General features: G+C 48.5%; 1 protein-coding gene across 1 annotated transcript in view; it reads right to left on the bottom strand.

Moving 5' to 3' along the window:
* Nucleotides 1-11,239: 11,239 nt before the first annotated feature.
* The window catches only part of MTM1 (myotubularin 1), a 110,462-nt gene continuing 98,284 nt past the window's right edge, over nucleotides 11,240-23,417 (bottom strand). The window contains exons 12-15 of the mRNA XM_006899910.1: nucleotides 22,215-22,307; nucleotides 21,096-21,209; nucleotides 16,699-16,875; nucleotides 11,240-11,401 (exon numbers count right to left, since the gene is read on the bottom strand). Coding sequence (XP_006899972.1) covers nucleotides 11,240-11,401; nucleotides 16,699-16,875; nucleotides 21,096-21,209; nucleotides 22,215-22,307 — 546 coding nt within the window. The remainder of the gene's footprint in view (nucleotides 11,402-16,698; nucleotides 16,876-21,095; nucleotides 21,210-22,214; nucleotides 22,308-23,417) is intronic.

The following is a 23,417-nucleotide window of genomic DNA, read 5'->3' as shown; positions in this document are numbered from 1 at the left end:
GGCGCGGGGAGGGGGCGGTGCGGACCCGCCCGGGCCACGCCCCCCGGTCACGCCTCCGGTCACGCCCCCGCACCTGCGAGCCGCGCTGGGCCGCGACTGACTCCGAGGGGCGTCAGCCTGAGCGAGCGCCCCGCCCCGGGGCGGGGGACACGCGAGACCCTCAAGGCAACAATCTACGAGATGCGCTTTGCCCCTGGCGCCACCAGGTTCGTTTCCAGGGGCTGGGGAGGAAGTTGGGAAGTTCAAAGATCAAGAAGCATCTTTCCCCAGAAAGTTGTGGGTTATGGAAAGGGCAGCCACCCAGCTCCCCGCTCTTGACATCTTAAAGCACGAGAAGCCCTGTCCATTCAGCCATTCCTCCCGCGTGAAGCACCCCGATGCGCCACACACGCCCACCTCCCCGCCATCTGTAGGCTGAGCGAGTGTGTTCTGGTGCCGCCCTCGGCACTTCCGCTGGCGGCTTCTGTGTGGAGGAACACGTTCTGGTACTGAAAAACCACTGCTCTGCAAATCAAGTCAGCGGCTGATGGCAAAGGCCTTGTTTCCTGGACAAGATGCGTTTCCTTGCCCATTTTCCTTGTGTTCCCACAGCCAGCTGCCTTTCCCCCCTCAGCTGGGCACCTACTGTCGCTGACACCATATACACTGGAAGGAGATGCGGCCCATCCTGTGCCTTCACCCTCGTCAGCGGTGGATCTGCTCTTCTGAGCTCGGTTCCCATTGGCTCATTTTTGGAAGCACATTGCCAGGCCCTTCTTCCTAGTCTGTCTTGTTCTGGAAGTTCCCCTTTAACCTGCCCACCATGGGTGACCTTGCTGGTGTTTAAAATGCAAGTAGCTTTCAGTGTCACAATCACACACACGGAAAAACTGACCAGAAGGTAGTGGCTATCTAAAGACAGTAACTGGGGTGGTTTGGGGAATGGCGTTGTGTCAGAGCGAAAGATGGCTTCCTAGCCACAGCAAAAGCTGTTGCCAAAAGAAGATGTTCACTGGTTTCCCCTAGGGCTAGTCCTCACAGAGCAACATACTCCTTCGTCAGGGGCGCTGCTAACCCTAAACCCTTGCGATATCTGTTGTTCTGTACAAGACAGAGCTGACGCATAGCTGAACCTCCAGTGAGTTTTCAGAGGCAGCTAATCCAAGGGAGGAGACGGCTTATCCCATGAAGCAACTGGTGGATTTGAACCGTATGCCTTTGATGTTGGCACTGCAATTCTTTACCATGAAGCCACCAGAGCTCCCTACAGATATAGATGACAGATGATGATAGATCAATCAATAGAACAATCGCTAGATAGATGGGCGTGGCAATGGGATCAGGTGTGTGAGAGACAGTGAGATGGGCTCAGGATGGGGCAGGGCTCAAAGCTGTTAGTTGTAGTCGACTCAACAGCACATAGCAACAACAAGAAGCCACTACAGCTCCCTGACAATAAAGACATTTTATGTATATATGAATCGGCTCCTCTGCCTGTTCTTGAGTGTGAGCTGGCCCTGCACCTCCGTTACCACAGAGGGGATCAGAAGTCCATGCACATACAACAGAAGCTCTGATATTACACAGGGCTGCTGGGGATGCCCATCCTCCTCTCCAGAGAGGCGACTTACTCATCACCCTGGAGCAAATCTCGGAAGGAGGAAGGAGAGTCATTACCTTCGCGGCCTTGCACTGACTCCACAGAGCGGGGTGTTTCCCGCCTTCCCATGCAGGAATGTCTCCTTCTATACAAAATTGCTTTACTTGACTCAAACCACCCAGAATGTATAGGAATGGGGACCACACAGAGGACTGTCTCCCGATGCACACATGCCCCAAGGCCCCTGGGGCCCACCAATCCCACACCAGGGCCTAGCTCCAGATGAGTTGAACAGCCTGTTTTCCCAGGAAGCACCAGAAGTGAGACAACTGCATGGCTCTAGAGGCTTGTCCGAAGGTGAAGTTGTGGCAAGAGTCAGCTGGCAGGCCCACACTAGCATGCACTAGGGTGATTCTAGGCAACCACATCCCTTTATCCTCTCAGGGCTCTGCAGTCCTTGCTGGGGAAGTGACAAGGGTTGACGAGCAGACTCTATATGCTTATGAAATGTCTACGCAATGTATCACATGATATGGTTTTCAAATCTACATGCACAAAAAATTACTTGGCCCACCAGTTGCTAGGCAGATTCATAAGCTCTGCTCCAGATATTCTGATCATTTTGCTGGTTCTGTGCTTGAGGGAAACAGTAGAACGGTGAGAACCCACACTGTAACAGGGCACCTCAAGTGGTGCAGCTGCAGACAGTCTGAGGACCCCGACCTGGGGAGCTCTTTGGAGGTGAGGAGGGCCACAGCTAGGTCTTGCGGATACGCATTTTAGAAGAAATGGGAGGAGGAGCTGAGAGAACAGATACGCTACCTGAGAAGGCCACACACAGGAGAGGAGGCGGCTGAGATGAGCCCAGACCTCTGATTCCAGTAGCCGCAGAGAAGTAGGTGATGCCAGGCCTCAAGACGAGGAACGCAGAAATGGCAGTGAACTGCAGTTCATTCTCAGTATATTGGCTTTGGGAATGGCCCCGTTAGACACCATCTCCTTGTTTGTTGCACGATTGGTTCAATGGTACATGGTGGTCTTGTGAAGTGTCTATGAGACAGCCACATGGAGGCGTCCCGTGGGCCACAGGAGTCAGGACCTCAAGAGTGAGAAATGTAATAAACAGCTCATTTTCATATAATTTGAGATGTTGTTGTGAGGTGCTATTGAGTCGAGCATGACTCAGAGCGACCCTATGAACAGTGGATCTGAACCCTGTTCTATCCTGAGCTGTCCTCACACTTCCTGACACACAAGAGCCCGTTGCAGCAGTCACCATGTCAATCCACCTGGTCGAGGGGCTTCCCCTCTTTCGCCAACCCTCCACCCTTTCCAGATAATCTCTCCTAGCAACATGCCCAATGGATGTGAGGCGAAGTCTCACCATCTTTGCCTCCAAAGAGCACTCTAGTTGCACCCTCTCCAATACATATCTGTTCATTCACTTGGCCATCCATAGGATGTTCTCCAACACCACAGCTCAAAGGCATCAATTGTTTTTCTTCATTCCTATTCATTGTCCAGCTCTCAGATGTATAGGTAGTAATCAGAAAGGCTATAGCCTGAATCAGATGCACCTTAGTCTTCAAACTGACATCATTACTCCTCATTAACTTGGAGAGGTCTCTAACTGCAGACTTTCCCAGTGCAGTGCATCCCCTTATTTCCTGACTGCTGGTACCAAGGATGCTGGTTGTGGATCCAAGCAAGATGAAGCTGTTGACAGTTTAAATTTCCTCACCACCCATCATGACGCTGCCTATTGGTACAGTGGTAAAAATCTGAGATGAGCCTATTTAAAACATTTTCTTCCCACAATTGTGCATTGTCAGTCCTGGCAAATGGGTGGAGACACAGGCAGACAGGCGAGCTGAGCAGGTGCGGGTAGGTGAACAGGACTACACCCATGGTCATTAGGAGGTTTGGCAGATGGGATTTCTACATACTTATTTACATGTACTGTAAATAGATCTATGCTTAATAGACCCAATCAGGACAATGTTATGCAGACTTCTTAGTCCTAACCCTAACGTTGAGGAAATGAGTTGCTGGACCCAGAGGCTTAGGACCATCACTGAGGGGGACATCAAGGTCTACAAAGGCCATGTTCTGTATCTCACTGTGGTGGATAGTGGCTAGGATCTTCAAAGCTTGTAAGCAAGCATCTAAGACGAAACTACTGGTCTCTCCCCATCTGGAACCAAGCAAATCAATGACAATTCATTTGAAGACTGAAGGACTTCATGCACGTCTACCTCCATGACCTGAGGCTAGAACTGCATGGTGCCTGGCCGCCATGGCTGCCCTGAAAGGGGTCCTCGTAGGAGGTCTTGGTTGGAGTAGGGAGAAATGTGGAGCAAAACTCAAATCATAAAAAAACCGGGCATGTGGGTCTGATACAGGAGGGTGGAACCCCCAAGACTGTGGCCCTTACATGCTCTTTGAGCCTGGAACTGATGGCCCCATGATGAACCCACATCCCAGTTTTCAGCCAAACAATAGACAGACCTATAAAGTGAACACTAGGAAGTCCACACTCCTTAGAACCATTAAGGACATATGATCAAAATGGCAACATTTGGCCAGGGATGAGCTCAGAAGGCAGGAAGAGATAAGAAAGAACACATAGTAATGGTAAACACTGAGAGGAAGTCAGAGAGTACTGTTACGTCGAGGACCTTGCAATCAACGGCACCAAACAATGTGTACAACTTGCGAATGGCAAATCTCTTTGTTCTAGAAACCTTCACTCAAATCACAGTGAAAAATGTTTCAGAGTGAGAGAGAGAGATGACAAGAAAGGATGCCATGTGTCATTGCAAAGGAATGCTGGGGAGAAGCTAGGAGAGATTCTCCCAGGCCTGGAACAGAGTCTCCCAAAAGGCTGCAGAAGGAATCAACTTGACTGACACCTGATCTCGGCCTCCTAGTCCCCAGGACTTCAGACTCCATTTCTGTTGTCTATAAGCCATCCTGCTGGCATGCACTTTAAATCCACCAGTTGCTCTGAGGGAGAAAGGTAGGCAATCTCTTTCTTCTTATGCAACTTACCGCCTCTGAAAACCTGCTGGGGGGGGGGGGGTTGGTCAGCTACAAGTCAGTTCCATCTTGGTCTTTTACTATGGCATTCCTAGGACACTCACGTACCACCCCAATGCTGTCACCTCAGCAAAGCAGAGCAGGCCACTGATGTTTGTCCAGCTGACGAGTCAGAGCAGTATGAACCGTGATGACACCATGCTCACTGGCGGACTGTTCAGCCCGAAGCACCTCGTGGTGAAAGACGTGCCGGATGGACTGAGGTTCTCCGAGTGCCTGCAGGACACTGTCGTCGGGGATTCGAGGTTTTTACCAAGTCCAACATTAACCAGACCCCCAGCCAGTCTCCTTTAGAAATTTCGGCCTGTCTCCTTTTCAAAACTTTTCTCAACACCAAAATTATTTCCTAATGTTGTGCAGCATTAGTGTGATGGACTGATTTCTGTCTCCAGAAAGATTTTGAAGTCCTGACCACTAGTCACTCCGAACGTGGCTTTGTTTGGAATGAATGTCTTTCCAGAAGTAATTAGTAAGTTAGCATGCGGTCAGACAACATGAATTGTTGTGGTGTTGAGTACCATTAAGTCGGAACCGACCCATAGCTGACCCTCCAGCGGGTTGTCAGAGACAGTAAACTGCCCTGGAGGAGATTGCCTATCCTTCTCCCGCAGAGTAGATAACTGGTGTTCTTATGAAAAGAGAAGATGTCCATGTGTCCATGGGAACAGAGATCAGAGTGATGTCACCAAAAGCCAAGAACTTCTGGGGCTCCTAGAAGCTGGGAAACCAGAAACTATCTATCTTCCCTGAGAACCTTTGAAGGGAGCAGTGCCTTGCCTGCACCCTATGTTAAAACTTTAAGTCTTGGAGCTCTGGTGGCCTAGTGGCAAGAAGCTGCACTGCAATCCCAGAGGTATGTGGTTCAAATCCACCAGAAGCTCTGCTGGAGAAGGAGGGACAATCTCCCCCTGTATCAGTCAGATTTGATTGACAGTATACACAAAAAAATAATAAAATAAAATCTAAACAAACAAAAAACCCTTTCAAGTCTTCAGAACTTTGACACTTGTTTTCTTGGTGGTCCATGGTATGTCCAAGACTCTTCTTCAGCACCACAACTCTTCTGTCATCCTTAGTCACTGTCCAGCTCTCTGATGAGCAAGTAATTGGGAAGACCATGGCCACATCAGGTGCTCCTTAGTCTCTAGACTGACGTCATTGCTTCTCAGCACTTTGGAGGGGTCTCCGACAGCAGATTTTCCCAGTGCAATTCATCTTTTGATTCTCTGACTGCTGGTGCCAAGAGTGTTGATTGTGGAGCTGAGCAAGCTGTAATTGTTAACAACTTCAATGTCTTCTCCATCCATCATGCTGCCAATTGGCCCAGTGATGAGAATCTTTGTCTTCTCAATGTTGAGCTTCAATCCATATTGAAGACTACAGTCTTTGACCTTCTGCAGCAAGCGCTTCTAAAAAGTAGTCCATTTTGTCTAGGCTGCCTCGTTTACTGTCATACCCAAAACTCAAATGCGCCACCATGGAGCCCGTTCTGACTCATAGCGACCCGCCATTGGGTCCAAGGTTGTAAGTCTTTATGGGGAGAGACTGCCCGTGTTCCTCTGAGGCCATCGTGTGTCCATTGCCTGATGTGTCTGCTACACTCAATGCCATCAGGGCTCCTCTGATGCCATACAGTCATTCAAGAACATTCTGACAGGCCAAGTGTAACATGCATTTTGGCTATTTGCATCTTTTCTTGGACCATTTAGTGAAAGTCCACTGAGTTGATTGGAACTGAGATCTAGTTTTGTCGAGTCTTGTTTTGTGCTCTGACCGCTGTTGTTTCCTAGTGCCTGAAGTACTTGTGAAATTGAAGGCCCTTCTCCTTTGGATGCTTCCCTCCAAGTACAGCCCTGAGTTATGGACTAAGGGACTTAGTTATTATGTCCCTGGCAGATGGACAACTACTCACCTTTGAACGTTAACGCAGATCCGCCCTCACTTTGAGCTGACGGAACCAGCTCCTACTAGGAATGCATCTCCCTCATGACCCTCTTCGCTTTTTTTCTTTTAACTTTTCAAAGGGAAGAACGAACTTGGGGGGAGGGGTGAACAGGGAGGAAAATGCAACAATGAATGAATAGAAATCCAAATTCTCTGTAAACAGTCATTAAAATTAATAAAATTAATTTTTTTTTTAAAAAAAGCATAGAGCTCCAGTTAGGGCCTCCTGGGGCCGCTCACACTGCCGTCGCCCATCCCACTGGTCTCGCTCTGCTGGGTGTTCATTTTCATTTGACCCTTTAGATTTTTTCCTTGACCCACTGATAGTTTTACATGTTATTTAATTTCCATTTTTGTTTATTTGCTAGGTTTTTATTGTTATTATTGATGCGTACCTTCATTTCATGGTGGTCAGAGAAAATATCTGATTTCAACCTTTTTCTTAATTTTTTTAAATGTGTGTGTGTGTGTGTGTACCATCAAATGGATCTGTCTGGCACAGGAGGAGACTGCCCCCCCCTTCTCCAGCAGAGCATATGATGGATTCGAACCATGTGCCTCTGGGATTCAGGTTCATCCTGGAGAGGGTGAAACTGGGCTGCTCCTTGGAGACAAGGATTCTGAAGCTTCGTCTGACATACTTTGGACATGTGGCAAGGAGGAACCAGTCCTTGGAGAGGGATGTCCTGCTTGGGAGGGTGGAGGGACAGTGCAGGAGAGGAAGACCCTTGATGAGATGGATCGATTCAGTGATTGGGGTAATGGGAGTGAGTGTGGCAGGGACAGTTAGGTTGGCACAAGATAGAGCAGGGTTTAGGGCTCTTGTACGTAGGTTTGTTTTGAGTTGCAAGACTCGATGGCACATAACAACAACAACAACGTTGGGATGTAATCCATATTGAAGGGCTGCGGTGTTTGACCTTCAGCGAGTGCTTCAAGTCCTCTTCACTGAGCAATTAAGTTTGTGTCATCCCCATAACAAAGGGTGTTGACGAGTCTTCCTCCAGTATTGATGCCACATTCTTCTTCATAGATTCCAGCTTCTTGAATAATTTTCTCAGCCTACATATTAAATAGGTATGGATAATAGACAGAAGGTGACACAACCAAGCCAAAGGTGGGTGACATCAATCTGCGGCCCTCAGGTCTGTTTTTGTGAAACGTTCTTCTAGGTGGCATAGCCCTGGTCTGTCCACTTGCCGTACAGAGGTAACTCGTGGCTGCTGTGAAGCTGAGCAGTGACACTGATGTGCCAAATGCGACAATGGCACCCATGGTGGACAGTGTTTGCTGGAGCTCCCCGATTAAATCAAGCTTGGAAGCAGGAGTGGCATCTACTTCCAAAATAGCTTGTCTCCAGAAACCCTATGAATCTGGAGAAAGGAAGAAAGTTATCCAAGTGTTCAGGTCTTTTTTTCATAGGGTCACTATGAGTCGCCTATGACTCAATGGCACTTAACAACAACAACCCTGACACACACCTTTCTTAATTTGAAACCATGTAGTGATGTCTTTGAGTGGTGGTGCTGGAGAAAAGTACTAAATGTACTATGGACTGCCAAGAGAACTCCTGGAGAAGGTTAAAATCAAGTTGTTCCTGGGAGGCAAGGATCTTGAAGCTCCGTCTCACATACCTTGGGCATGTGGCCAGGAGGACATCATGTGTCCTTGGAGGACATCATGCTCAGAAGGGTGGAGGGACAGGCCAGGAGAGGAAGACCCAGGATGAGATGGACCAATACAGTGACTGGGGCAAGGGGTGTAGGTGTGTCGGTGTCAAGTGAGACTGGCTCAGGACAGGGCAGGATTCAGAGCTGTTATACTTAGGTTTGCTATGAGTCACACAGGTGAGTGTTCCCTTGCTCTGTTCACACAATAGCATCTTGGAATAGGTTTAAGTTTCACATGAGCACAATTAGTGCTCTGGGATTCCAATTCTTCTCACTGTTAGTCATATTTTGTTATGGTTCACACATAGGCAACAAAGCACAAAGAGACATTTTTCTGGGCCTGCTGTTAGGAAGGGCTGATCCTTGGAATGGGGCATCATGCTTGGAGAGGTCAGTGAAAGAAAGGAAGACCTTCCCCAAGATGGACTGTAGCAATGCGCCTGCGTGTGTCAGAGGTGACGAGGATGGACGGGATAGTCCAGGGTCCAGATCGCTGTTCAGTTGAACTCGTAGGCACCTCACCACAACACTGATGAGCCCTGTATTAGCGTATTTATTGCTGCCTTAAGAAGCTATCATAAACTCAGCAGGTTAAGTCAACACCAGTTGATTGTCTCACGGTTTCTGTAGGCCTGAAGTCCGGCCCAGGCCCAGCACGTTGGCTCTTGTGCTCAGGACCTCCCAAGGCTGACAAGGGGGCGTCCTGTGGGCCTTTCTGGAGCCTCCTGGGGAAGAATCCCCACCCAAGCTCATTCACGTTAGTGGCTGTATTCAGTTCCTGTTTCCTTATGGGCTGTCCACTGCTGTGGTCTCCATGTGATTCAGAGGGCATTCACCCCAGCCCTTCTGCATAAGCTACTCTTACTTTCAGGTTCCTGGGCTATGCAGTTTGCACTCGACTTCTAACTGAAAGGCTGGCAGTTCAAATGCAAACATGTGCAGTGGGCCAGGAGAACACAGCCCTGGTGATCTGCGCCCACAAGTTACCGTCAATTCGCTTCCTCCCAAAGCAACACACCACCACGGAGCCTTCCACTCCACACACCCAGGGTTGTCAGCACTAGCAGCTGCCTAGACGGCCATGCTCTGGTTTATTTATTCACATTCTTACTTTAGTCAAGACAGCTGTGCCTCTTGAAGTCTTCACTGCTCGCCAAAACCTCACTACTGTCTGGCTGATCTCAACCACAGTGACCCCTCATCAGGTTTCCAAGGCTGCCAACGTTTACGGCAGCAGACTGCTCATTTACCTCCTAAGGAGAAGTTGGTGGATTCGAAACAGTGATCGTTTCCGAAGCAGCAAAACATATAAAGCACTATGCTGCCAGACTCCTGAAGCTCGCTAGTAAGACAGACAAAAACAAATGGAGACCCAGGAATAAAAGAGAAGTGTTCTACACATTGAAAAGATAGACGGCGAATGCAGCCCCGGCAACTGAGTCATGGTTTCATGAATAGATTTATTACAGCAGGTCTTTAGTCGTTATTGCCACGAAAACACTTTCATGAAATTTTATAATAATGCTTTAAACTATTAGTATGAGCTCCTTTCCTCTTTATGGAGTGACACTTTGTTAATTTATGAAATATTTACAGCGTTTACAAAAAGCAAGAGGACGTCTAAGAAAACCCTTATACTTACAAAGTCCATACATTACAGACACTACTGCATTTGCAATGCCTTATTTGGTAGACCATTTAAGCTATGACATAAAATAATTTACAAAGATATATTTAATCTCTCTTAATTCATTGAAAACGAAATCATATTAGCTATAAATAGTCCTTTACAAATCATTGTAAAACACATTAATTGTTTTAACTTTAGCCTTAACTTTTACAAAACACTTACTAAATGAATTAGTTCAAATAGCAAATAGAACTGTGCATTTAAAGTTTCATTTAATAATACAAAAATGAAACAAATACATAACAAACAAAATGCCGAGGAACCTGAACAAAGCAAAGTGCCCGGTACTTCAAGTACAAATCTGTAGAATCAGTTTTGATGCACACTTGAGGGGAAGGGGGCCTGACACCATTAAAACAGCCATTCATTGCACACAATAAAGAATACGCTCAACAAATACACACCTGGGCACTTCTTTCCAAGCGTAGAGCTCTCGGAAGAGCGAAGACACGAGACGGCAGGCCCTCCTTTGGTAGACAGGCTGTGCAACTATAGCAAGGCCGCCTGTGGAAATATTCACCCTCACACAGTGCCATTTGCCACAACTGAAAAACCACACTAAATAAAGAATTTAAAAAACAGAACTGTCGAAGTTGAAATTCATATTTAACTGGGCATTACCTGTCTTTTAATATAAAAATAGGCTTCTCTTGCAAAGGAGGGGAAATCACGTCAGATTCCCAACTTTCAAAATAATGACAATTCATCTCCACTGATCCTTCTCCTTAACTCTGCACTTCTGGGGGCTGAGACTTGGGCTAGTATTTCAATGCCTCGCTTTGGGGGAATGCCTGAAGGGGCGCTCAACTTGGCTTTGGCAGTAACACATATCTTTCATGTTTGGGTTAATTTTCTGATCATCCAAAATTACTACTTGAAAGAAACAGTTTGGGGGGGAAATCCCTTTCAAACATGCTTTCCCTTTTCATGTAATACAATGTTCCTTTGAAAATCACAAAATCCATACTGCATACTGGCTAGGAGCTAAATGACACGTGAAAGCTCGCAAAACCTGCTCGCGGGATGGTGTCAGGAGTTTCTGAAACATCATCTTGGCTACTGTGTTCTGAGCGCCAAGTGGACACTGCATTTTTCTTGTAAGATGCATTAAAGAAGGCACAAACTCGAGAGTTTAAGGTTATATTAGTTCAAGTTCTATATGGAGGCAGATATTTTCATCTACTTTGTACAGATGCACAAGATCAAAGTCCGCTCGTCCCTTTATTCCGAGCTGGGGCTCAGCGCCAGGGCTGCTGCTCAGAAGTGCGTCTGCACGTGGGGCATCATCTGGGAAGGGCTCGCCGGGGTGGGGTCCGAGACCTTGGCCGAGTTGGTGAGCTGCAGCTCCTCCAGCCTCTTGATGTACTCGTCCCGCAGAGCCAGGAGCTCCACATAGCGCTGCTCGACGGGATTCGGCTGCTGGAGGACACACGTTCCCAGAGTTAGCCCTCCAGGCCAGCTCCCCGACACCCATGGCCCCACCCCGCTATGCTCTCGAGGAAGCCCTCTCACCCAGGATTAAGGTCAAATGCGAAAGCACACCCGCCAGCGAGCCCGCTCTGACGCAAAGCAGTGCTGGGGAGCCACGGAGGGCTGCCACCATCACTGCCACAGCTTTTTTCTCTCTGAGCGCTTAACCACTGCACCCCAGGACGTCTTACATTTCCTTTAAAATAGTGCCTAACTCAACCATAGGGGGAAATACAAAAAGCAGTAAGACACCAATGAAGTAGTCACCGCCAAGAATAAAACAATGCAAAGAACACTTTTTCCAAACTTAACAATGTCACGTTCATTGCTGTTGAGTCACAAGTCATTGAAAACCTTCCGTTTTCAGAGGCTGCACATCGCATGGGAGGAGACTGCAGGCAGGTTTGCCCCACCTCTGCGTCAGCCAGGCAGCTTCCTGCCCACTCTGCCGCCAGAGCTCTTTCTGGCCAGCTAACAGTGCCCACGCCTCTTTCTGGAACTGGCGTCCAACCTTCCTGGAGAGGTCTGGGATGTTTCCTAGGAGGAACTATCCAGAATGGAGACACAGTATTGGTTTTGTTCTGTTCAGGTTTGTGTCAGGATGCTGTGTCTGCATCATGACGCCATAGGCATGCCATGCTTTTGGGCCGTCCACTGGCTAAGTTCCACTGAGTGAATATACCAGCGTGCAGGGATCCCCTTCCTCAGTAAGGGGTAGCCGGCCACACTGCTCCCTACTGTGAAACCTGATGCTCTCACAACCTCATGCACATCCCAGCTTCCAAGTGTTGTAAGGCGTTCTCCCTGGACGGGAGCGCTAGCGAGGAGCGCCTGGGCCTTGCAGCCTCCTTTACATCCACTGTGGACATACTTGGTCTCGCTCTTCACCTCAGTCCCGGTGAGAGGACAATCCTTTCTTTGCTCTCTGCTCTCAGCTGTCCCTTCTCGCTACATGAAGTTGTTCTCTTCTGCAAGTGCTGCCTCTGAGCTCTGCTCTGTTCCACAGAGTAAGGTGAGTACTTCCTCCACATTCTCCGCCAAGACTGTCTTGGCTCTTGTTCAAGACCTCTTTTCTCACCATGTAGCAATGAGAACCGTCTACCAGCCAGTGCAATTACACAAGAAAAAAAAATCAGCAGTAAACCACTGCTTTTTGTAGATGCCATGACTAAAGCATCAGACAATATGAGATTAAACAGAAAAGCTGCCGAAAGAAAGGTACCATTCAGATACGTAACAGCAAGCAAAACAGAAAAGTCATCAGTACGCAGACAACCACGGCTTACAGCACAAAATAGTGAACAGCCCATTTGTGACAGCACAAAAGAAAGAAGAAATGACATGTAAAGTTAAGTGACATTCAATATTATGCAGCGTCATTTCTCACTTGTTAGCTCATCAAATGTTATTACCGGTCCTGCCGTAAATACGGCTGAGTTTTCTATCAAAGCAAGGCGGCAGTTATTTTTAAACATTTGCATACTATCACTGCTTTCTTCTAGGTTAACAGCTCAGGACGGAAACTGTATGTCCTTTTGGGTCTTCTAACATTGACCAGTGGCATGGATACAATTGTTGTTAGGTGCCATTGAGCTGACTAGGACTTCCGGTGACCCTGCTCCATCTACTGCATCTGGGCATGCTCAAGCCCGCTGTGGTCGCCGCGTCAATCCATCAGGTTGAAGGGCTTCCTCTTCCTCTGATGCCCCACTTTCGCAGCAGGAGCCTGTCATTGTCTGAAAACCAACTGGGTCTCGGACTGGCTAATGATTTAAGTCTGAAATGATTAAGCAGACTTGCAGGCTTACATTATGCAATGAAAAGCTTTGTGAGCGGATTTTCATCTACTGGTGTGAAGACTATGCAGCTCTTTTAAGACATTCAAATGTGTTTTTAGTGTGTGTCTGGGAAGCTCTGGTGGCCCAGTGGTAAGGAGCTGCACTGTCATCCCAAAGGCACGTGGTTCAAACCCAGCAACTGTTTGGCAGGAGAGCGATTTGCTGCCTCTGGAAACTTGCCGGAGGGCCGGCAGGGCGTCCACGGCAGCAGTCTGTTCTGGTGGCGCAGTCCTACACAAGCTGTCCTGCTCACAGGACCACTGGCTTGGCTTCTCCACTGGCTCAATTCATGCGCAGCTTTTGAGGAGAAAGACGGGCCATGTTCTTCTGCGTGACTTACAACTTCCAAGACCCTGCCGGCTGGTCAGCTGTGAATCACTTCTGATTCACGGGTGATGAGTTGGTTTTTGGGTTCTTGGGCATGTGTTATGTGTCGGCTGGTAACCGAGACGCCCTTAGCTGGAATCCTCCAGTGGCTCCGAGGGAGAGAGCAAGCCGAGGCTGCCGGCTCTGCAAAGACGACAGCCTGGGAACCTTCTGGAGAGTCCACTGTCCTGAGGGGTTGCTGGGAGTCGGAATCAGCTCGACAGCACCTACCAGCAGTGGGCTTATACTCCAACGAGCCTTCAACACCTGGGTCTGAGCCACACTACTGTGGCAGGTCCGGTGTCCTGAGTACCCACTAAACTGTGCACTGCTGGGCACCTCCGCCCTGGCAGCTGGTCTCTCCAGGGCACATGCAGTTTACACGCAGGGAGCACCTGCGCCACGTGCCTGGCTCCACTGTGCATGTCCCCAGCGCCCTGCAGCCACACTCCTGGTGGGCCCACAGCACCTGCGGCATGGAGACAGTCCGTCCTGGGGTGCATGGTGCTGAATGTTATGAAGGTGCACCCAGAGAGGAGATGTTCTGTCTTTGGAGTAAGTTCCAACAGGTCATAATGTAAACCAATGATGAAAGCCATGATGCCTCAAATAAACCAAAGTGCCACAGAGAACGACCATTTCTCTCTGCCCCAGTTCCACTCTGCAAAAACACTCTAGCAGAACACAGAGGATTGAGATAGTACCGAAAACCCCTCTAAAGATACGGAGAGCTCGGGTGGTAGCCTACTGGGTAAGGAATTGTGCCGTCAACTCAAAGGCATGTGGTTCAAATCCACCAGCTGCTCCGAGGGAGAAAGGTTGCCAATCTCTTCCTGTGCGATTCACCACCTCAGTCAGCTATGAGCTGGTTCCGACTACACGACTCGTACCAAGAACAACTAGCTCTGAGTTCCCAGCACTGCCACTGTCAAATCAGAAATGAGTTGCTCTAAGTTCTTTGCATTTCAAGCACTTCCCCAAGGACAAGTGGGTGAGAGAAGAGGCTGGAATCTGTCCAGAAATGGTGGGTGCTTTTTAAATGCCAGTGCTGACTTACTGTTGAGCGCCCATCTCTATCTGTTAATCAGAAAAGCGCCACGTCCTTGGTTCAGAACACTGGCTATGTTCCCACATGCTCCACTCCACGCTCTGCACACTACGTCCACGTTAAATAAACTCTCGGGGGCTCAGATCCCAAACCAAACAAGGGATGTTCACGAGCCCTGGAATTTATCACCTTCCAAAAGAATATGTTTCCTCCATTAGTAAATGGCAACAGGGTTGCATGCAAGCGAGCAGCCTTGAAGTGCCAGGAGGCCCCCGACTGGCACCACACCTGTTGCCTCAGCAGGATCAAAACAGAGGAGACGGACTGCAGCCATGCAGCCCTGCTGTCACTGCGGTCTTCCTGTGCTGGGAGAACCCTACACACAGCAACTGCACAGCCGAGCTAGGCCCCAGGCTACGGACCACTTACTCCTGTCCCCTGCTTCTGGAGAGAGGGGTGCAGAGGGGGAGAATGAAAAGCTCTAATGCACCACGATGGATGGAGAAGAGATTGAGGTTGTTAACAGTTACAGCTTGCTGGGCTCCACAATCAACCTTTTGGCACCAGCTGTCAGGAAATCAAAAGACAAATTTCATTGGGTAAATCAACTGTCAGGGACCTCTCCAGAGTACTGAAAAGCAATGATATCAGTCTAGAGACTAAGGTGCGCCTGATCCAGTCCATGGTCTTCACAATTACTTGCTATGCATTAGAGAGCAGGACAATGACTAAGGAGGATACAAGAAGAACTGATGCCAAAAAAAAAAGAAGAACTGATGCCTTTGAGTTGTGGTGCTGGAGAAGAGTATTGAATAATACCATGGACTGCCAAGAAAACAAATAGGTTTGTTTTGGAGCGGGTGAAATAAAATTTCTCCTTGGAGACTAGGATTTTGAAGCTACATCTCACACACTTTGGGCACATGGCCAGGAGGGACTGATCCTCGTAGAAGGACATCATGCTCGGAAGGGTGGAAGGGCAGTGCAGGAGAGGAAGACCCTGGAGTGAGATGGATTGATACAGTAACTGGGGCAATGGGAGCTGGTGTGTCAGAGACAGCAAGACTGGCTCACGACAGGGCAGGCTTCAGAGCTGCTGTACGTAGGGTTCTCTATGAGTCACAGGTGACTCGACAGCATGTTAACAACAACAATAATGTATTTTAAATAGGATGTGGAGTCCTCCACTTTAAACATCATTTTTTCCCATTTCTGATTTCTGAATGGCCAAGTCACTTTGCTCCACTGACAGAGCAAAGTGGTTTCCTTTAGCCCTAACTAGTTCCAGTTTCCATGAGTCAAATGTAACTCATGTGTCAGAGGCTGTGGCCTTTGGAAGTGGATTACCAAGCCCGTCTTCTAAGGAGCCTCTGGCTGGATTCGAACTATCTATACCACGAGAGGGAGACTCCCTTAGAAGGAAATCTTCGTATAAACCCAACGTGCCGAGTCAACTCCATCTCACAGCAACCCTCCACTATGTTCCCCAGGTGGTCAGGGGGAATGGGAGGAGACTGCCCGTCTTTCTCTCTCAGAGCCTCTGAGGGATTCAAACTGCTGACCTTTTGGTTAGCTGTGCAACATGCTTTACGTCCCTAGAGTGCCTTTTTAAAACAAAAGGCCTTCGGTTAGAAAACAAAAACCCTAGTTCATCAGAATGTTCACCTGGACCTATGTATGTGTGGGGAAATCTATTTCTTTTCTGACCTTCAAAGGATCTTCTGAGTTTGGTCACTGTGGGTATGTGGTGTGTAACGCTTCAGGTGATCACATCAAAGCACAAACCATTCCAGGGCTTGAAATCCACTTAAGCGCTCGTAAAAATGCTATTATACATGTTGACAGAGAAACTGAAGTCAAACATTAACCAAAGCAATTGTGTTAGTACTTAAACCAAACCCATTCGTGGGTTTCGGTAGCCTGGTGTTTTCCCTGGCGGTATTAGAAAGCGGACCTCATAGTGTGCTCTCTTTCCCCCGGGCCATCCCACTTACTTGCTGCTTGATTCTGGGGTTCCACCGAATGTAGTAATTCACCCAGAGCTCTAGGTGGCGCATACTGGCGACCGGGTATAAAATGCGATTGATTTCTTTAGTATAGAAGGGATTTTTGAATTTTTCTTTCTTACTGTTTATCAGCGACCACAGGGAAACCGTTCTTTCTGTAACTTTCTAAAGAAAAAGAGAAAACAGATAGTTTAAGTAAAACAAACACAGAAACCCTCTGGCCATCCACGTCAGTGTTATCTTGAACCAAGCTGTTCTGCTCCGAGTCACACACTCAGTTACATTATCCCCAAACCAGCTCCAAGTGTGTCACAGGCCAGAGAGTGCCACTTACCAGCGCTGGCAGAGACAATGGCCCCGCTGGAGAACCACTATTTCTGCCCAAAGACAGAGGATGCTGGAGCAGTACGTGTAATCCACTGACCCATGAAGACTACTCCAGAGTAAAACATAAACACATTGGAGTGCTCAACTTGATTCTATTTTTGGTGAACTATTTCTCCATGACACTGGTCACATTTTCAGGCCATGTCAACATCCCTGCCATCCGTCTCAACGCACGTTGTTTCTCCACCACTACCTTACACTCACTGCCCCTTTGCTGGCTGCAGAGGATCAAAGGCTACAGCTTTCAGCATCAAGAAGAAAACCCTCACCACGGGACCAATAAGCTACATCATGATAGATGGAGAAAAGGTTCAAACTGTCGACGATTTTCTCTTGCTTGGATCCACGATCAACATCCTCGGTACCAGCAGTCAGGAGATCAGGAGACACACTGCATCGTGCAAGTCCACTGTCAGGGACCTCTCCAGAGTCTTGAAGAGCAATAATGTCTGTGTGAAGACCAAGATGCACCTGATCCAGGCCATGGTGTTCATGTTGAACAGTGACTAAGAATGACAGCGGAAGATGCCTTTGAGTTGTGGTACAGGGTACTGAATATCCCATGGACGGCCAAAAGAACAGGTATGTCCTGGAAAGAGGGCAGCCAGAGTGCTCCCTGGAGGCACAGGTGGTGAAGCTTCAGTTCACATCCTTCGGCATGCTGCTAGGAGAGCCAACTCCTTAGAGGGAGACATCATGCTTGGGAAAGTGGAGGGTCCGTGAAGGAGGGCCAGACCTTCAGCCAGGTGGACCGTACAGTGACTGTTCAATGTGCTCATGGGTGGCAATGATGAGGATAGCACAGGTTAGGACAGGGCTCACGACGACTGTTCACAGGGTTGCTGGGAGTAGAACTTGACTCAACAGGACAGAACAATAATAACACTGCCCCTAACCTTCTTCTGTTTTACCTCATATTTATCTCGTTTAGATAATTCTTTAAAAGGGTTCTATGTCCAAGCCATGGTGTTGGAGAAGGGCACTGACCATGCCATGGACGGTCAAGAGAACAAACAGGTGTGTCCTGGGGAGAGAGCAGCCGGAGTGCTCCCTGGAGGCAAGGATGGCAAAGCTTCGTCTCACCACCTCTGACACACTGGAGCCCATGGTGGCAGTCACTGTGACAGGCCACCTGGTTGATAGTCTTCCTCTCTTTTTTGGTCACCCCACCTTTCCAAGCACGATGTCCCTCTCCAAGGAACTAGCTTCTCCGAGCAACGTGCCCAAAGGATGTGGGACAAAGCTTAATCACCTTCCCCTCCAGGGAGCACCCTGGCTGCACCTTCTCCAAGACAGACAGATCTGCTGGTCCTTTTGGCCGTTCATAGGCTCTTCGGCGCTCTCCTCGGACACCACAGCCCAAAGGCATCCATTCTCCTGTCATCCTTATTCACTGCCCAGCTCTCAGATGCAGAGCAAGTGACTAAAAAGACCATGGCCTGAATCAGGTACACCTTGTTCCTCAAAGTGAAATCACTGCTCCCCAGTAATTGGGAGAGGTCTCTCACTACAGACTCTCCGATTGCCCCACATGCCCTGATCTCCTGGCTGGAACTGAGTGCCGACACTTGCAATCTCTTGTCGCCTGTGGTCATTGTGGTGAGATGATATGTAAGGTTCTGTTTGCATTCCCTCCCCACCCCCTGGTGTACAGCATGACTGTTAGGTGCCGCTGAGTTAGCTTCAACTGAGAGACCCACCCTTCCTCTAACCCTGGGACTACTGCCCTTGTGGTCATTGCATGTCAATGAGTGGACGGCAAGTCACGGCAAGCCTCTGGTGTGACCCTTACCCTCGCCCGGACTCGCCTCACACTTCGGGCTCCGCTCCAGCCCATCACTAGCAGTCGCTGTGAGGCTCTTCCTGTCTCTCTCTGGCCCTTCACCTTTGCCAGAATGTCTTTATCTAAGGACTGGTGTTTCCTGAGAGCACGCCCAAAGTGTGTGAGCCAAAGTCTCACCGTCCTTGCCTAAAGGAACACTCCGGTTGCACTTTCTTCAACACAGATTTGTTTGTTCTTCTGATAGCCCATGATATAGTCAATACTCCGTCAACACTACACTTCAAATGCTTCTGCCGTCACTCTTACTCAATGTCCAACTTTCAGATGCATGGGAAGCTGTGGGTAGCTCGGCATAGTGATAGCTGGCCGCAGCTGAGATCAGAGTCCAGGCAGGACTGAGCGCCCTCTGCAAAGAGGGACTTCCAACCAGGCCCCCCACCCCCCACCCCGAGGCTGCCCTCTGCAAACAGAAGGATCCTCCCAGCCTCCCACTGGAGGGGATACCCTGACTGAACTTTGCTCTTGGTTTACAATTAAACTTACCCACTGTTATGTTGGCAACACTTAGGTATAAGGAAAATATAGCCTCATGAGATAGGATATTCTTTATTATTATTGTTTTAAACGAAATAAAAATGATAGGAGGACTAAGAATGATGCTAAGTGGTGAGAGGACCTCTGCCTAAGCCTTCCTTTTTTCCCCCGAATTCATTTCCTCATGTCCATGTTTTCTTTCTGCATCTGATTAACAACAGGAAGCAAGTAAAAATATCATGGCTTGGATCAGACACACCTTAGTCTTTAAACTGACACCCTTACTCTTTAGCAGTTTGGAGAGGTCTTTGACAGCAGGTTTTCCTAATACACTTTTTCTGATTTCGGGACTGCTGTACCAAGGGTTTTGATTGTAAGAAAGATGCAATTGTTATAATTTCCATCTTTTCCCCATCTATTATGAAGTTTCTTATTAGTCCAGTGGTGAGGAATTTTGTTTTCTCTGTGTTGAGATGGAATACATTTTGAAAGCTGTATCTTTGCTCTGCAGCAAGTGCTTCAAGCTCTCCTCACTTTAAACAAGCAAGGCTATATCATCTGCGTAACTCAGGTTTTTGGTGAGTCTCCCTCCGATCCTGATGCCACCTTCTTCTTCAGAGTCCAACTTCTGGAATGATTTGCTCAGCATACAGAATGAATAGGTATGGAGACAGGATACAATCCGGATGCACACTTTTCCTGATTTTTAACCGTGCACTGCTTAAATTAATGGTTTCAACTGTTACCTCAGTTCATGCCAAGGCTCCCCACCACCGTAAAACAACAACCCACTCTTTACCAGAGAATGATTTTCCTTCTCCCCTCCTCCACCCACAGTAACCACATCTAACCACCGGCCCGTCTTTGCCGTGTAAGTTAATCATACAATACTGACTTTTTTGTTAGTGAATTATTTCCCTCAGTATGTCTTTAAGGTTCAGCCAGGGCCTTGTTTCCCTGTGTGGCTGAATGGTATTCCATTCTACACTGTGTTTATCCCTTTACCCACTGAAGGACACCTGATTCTTTTAGCTATGAACATCTGTACGCCAGTCTTTGTGCGGACCTGTTCTTATTTCTCTGGAATAAACACCCAGGAGTGAAATTACTGGGTCATATCGGCAGTTAAATGTTTAACTTTTCAAACTGTTTTCCCTGGTGATTGCACCACTTACATTCCCACCAGCTCTGATTTCCCCACCTCCCTGTCAACAGACCATTCTTTCAGGTTCTTGCCTGGAACAGAAAGTGCCAGAACCGTAGGAGTCAACCAGGGAGAATCAGCAGGGGCTCTCAAGAGTCAGCACCTGCCCGTTAGATACCAGGGTTACCAGTTCAGAAACCCACTCTCTCACCCCCTCCAGAGAGGGAAGTTCCAGACCACGGACAGAGTCCTCAGTTCCGGGAGGGGTGGCGGCACCCTGGGAGGTGAAATACATCTTCAGCTTAGTTTAATCTCCCTTCACCCCAAGTGCCTGCTATGCTCATCCCCGAGTTCTGTGGGGTTCCCTCAGCGCCGAGGGATCCTGTGCACTCCCGCTCAGTCACTGGCCACTGTCTCAGACTCTCCAGCTTCCATCCTTTTTCACATGTCTCCTTCCTTTCACTCCCTTCCCGTGTCTCGTGGCAGACCACGCCCATCCTGAGGGCCCTGACCAAAGAGACGGACAGCCTCACTCACCTGCCTTTCTCGAACAGATTCACAGTTGTACAAGAACGTGCCGAACCGACAACTATACAGATGATCCAGAATCGTGATCAAAAACTGCTCATTGAATTCAAAGGCTGTGGGGAACTAGACAGAAACAAACAAGAAGCATGAATTTAGTCAGACTGCTCTTGCACGGTGCTGAAAAGACACAGCACACAAGTGTCGACAATGGAGTCGTGTGGGGGTTTTGCATGGGGCCAAAAATTTTAAAGTCTGACGAGAGCAAAGAGTGAAGGCAGGAAAATGTTCTTGAGTGTGGGGTTGTGCCCCAAGCCCACCCCAGTCCATGGATTCTGATGACGGGGACTCTGCAGGGCCTCCGAGGCTGCCTCTGACAAGAGTGGCCAGCCAGTTCCTTTCCCCGTGGGGTGACGAGAGAATCTGAAGCAATGACCTTCCGGTTAGCCCCTGGATGCTCAACTGTGACCACTGTCACCCGGGCCCCCGTATGGGGTCCGTAAGAAAAGCTTTACGCTCACTGCTGACCCTCCAGCGGGTTTTCAAGAAGCTGTGACTCGCACAGAAGGAGAATGCCCATCTTTCTCCCAGGGCGCTGCTGGTAGAATCGAGCTGTCAAAGAGGCGTGGCCTTTGGGTTGGCAGGACTACGCCAGCGAAGCTGCCTGTCCAAGGCTTGTGTTGTTGTTGTGAGGTGCGATGGAGTCGAGTATGACCAATGTAGACCCTCTGAACAACAGAACTGAACCCTGTCCTATCCTGTACCGTCCTCACAACCTCTGACACACTTGTTTAATTAATGAATTAAAGTGCTGAATTAACAGAAATGCCAATAATCCAACACCAGTACAGAATGTATGAAAAATGTTAAATGGTCTCGTCAACAACACTGTTCCTCCACTGTAGAGACATTGCAGTTAAAGGGTTTATTTTTAAATGTATATGAAAAATTCAGGGCGAGCATATCATTTTAGAAGGTGAACTCCCTCCCATGTTCCGAGCACCCACTTCAGCCCGTCGGGCTCTGTGCTCATTTCGGCTCGGTCTTATGCTGAAGCTAATCCTAGATAATCTAGGCAAACACTTTACTGTAACACTCCCCAAATCCACCTCCCTCCTGTGTGTCTCTTACCTGTTTGGACATTTGCCACACACAGTCAATAAACTGTAGGAAAATGGGAGACCGGTCCGCGTCAGCGTGGTTTTTATCACCATGGCCGATTCTCTGAAACGAAGCGTAGAAGGTGAGCCGCTTGAGTTCACGAGCACAGATGGGAAGGCAGTGCTCAGGCGCCATGGTGCCCACGTTCAGCACAAGAGAGCTGGGGCCAGTGAGTTTTCAATGTCTGGTTTTCTTGAGGAGCCTGCAGGTGAACTCCACCTGCCAATCTTTTGGTGAAGAGTCTAACTCATAACTGTTTGTGTCGCTCAGGGATGTGGATTCAGTATATAACCTCTGAAATGTGACCACAGGCCAGTGATCTAGCTTCTAAACCCAAGGTTTTCCAGGAAATCAAATCAAACCAAATCACTTTCTTTTTCCTATGAAAATGCAGATTGCAAATAAGGCTCTGATTATGGAAATTAATATGGCATATGAAGGTTGGGCAACGAGTAAGACTGATGGAGAGCTGATGCCTTTGAGCTGTGGTGCTGGAGAAGAGTACTGAAGAGCCCACGGACTGCCAAGAGAACACACAGGTCTGTCAGGGAGGAAGTGCAACCAGGGTGCCCCTTCGAGGTCAGTCAGCATGGTGAAACCTGGTCTCCCAGACTCCGCAGAGGCCAGTCCTGGGAGAAGGCCATGACGGCAGGAAAAGTGGAGGTGAGTGAAGGGGAGGACGGCCCTCCAGAGGATGGCCTGGCGCACTGCCTCGAGCAATGGGCTTAAGCAGAGAGTGTGAGAACGGCATAGGGTCAGCCTCTTGGACCCAGAATCACTGAGTCACAGCCGTCTAGATGGCACCTACCAACAACTTCTGTGTAACTCCAATACAAAGTGGCAAAGCACTGTCATGCCATGTGAATGCTGCGCTATTTCACATGACTGGAATGTTGCATGTGCCAAGCCAAGGCTGCCGAGAACAGACTGGATTATTCAGCCCACTGGGCTGTGATGAAGGACCCCCAGAGGAGTCCGGCTCGCTGCTAAGGGACCAATCTGAAAGCCCCAAGACTAGAAGCCTTGTCAGAAAGGTGCGATTATTCTTAAGAGTTGGTTATTTCTTCTTTGAAAACAAGAACAAAAGCCTTGCCACTTACTCACTTACTAAACAATGATTCTTTTACCTGGAAAGGACATTCACAATACCAAAGAAGCTAGACGGAAGGATTA

Source organism: Elephantulus edwardii, unplaced genomic scaffold (assembly GCF_000299155.1).
Source record: "Elephantulus edwardii isolate Elephantulus edwardi_28Jun2011 unplaced genomic scaffold, EleEdw1.0 scaffold00269, whole genome shotgun sequence".
In the NCBI taxonomy this organism is placed as follows: Eukaryota; Metazoa; Chordata; class Mammalia; order Macroscelidea; family Macroscelididae; genus Elephantulus; species Elephantulus edwardii.
This window is presented reverse-complemented; position numbering and strand designations above follow the sequence as displayed.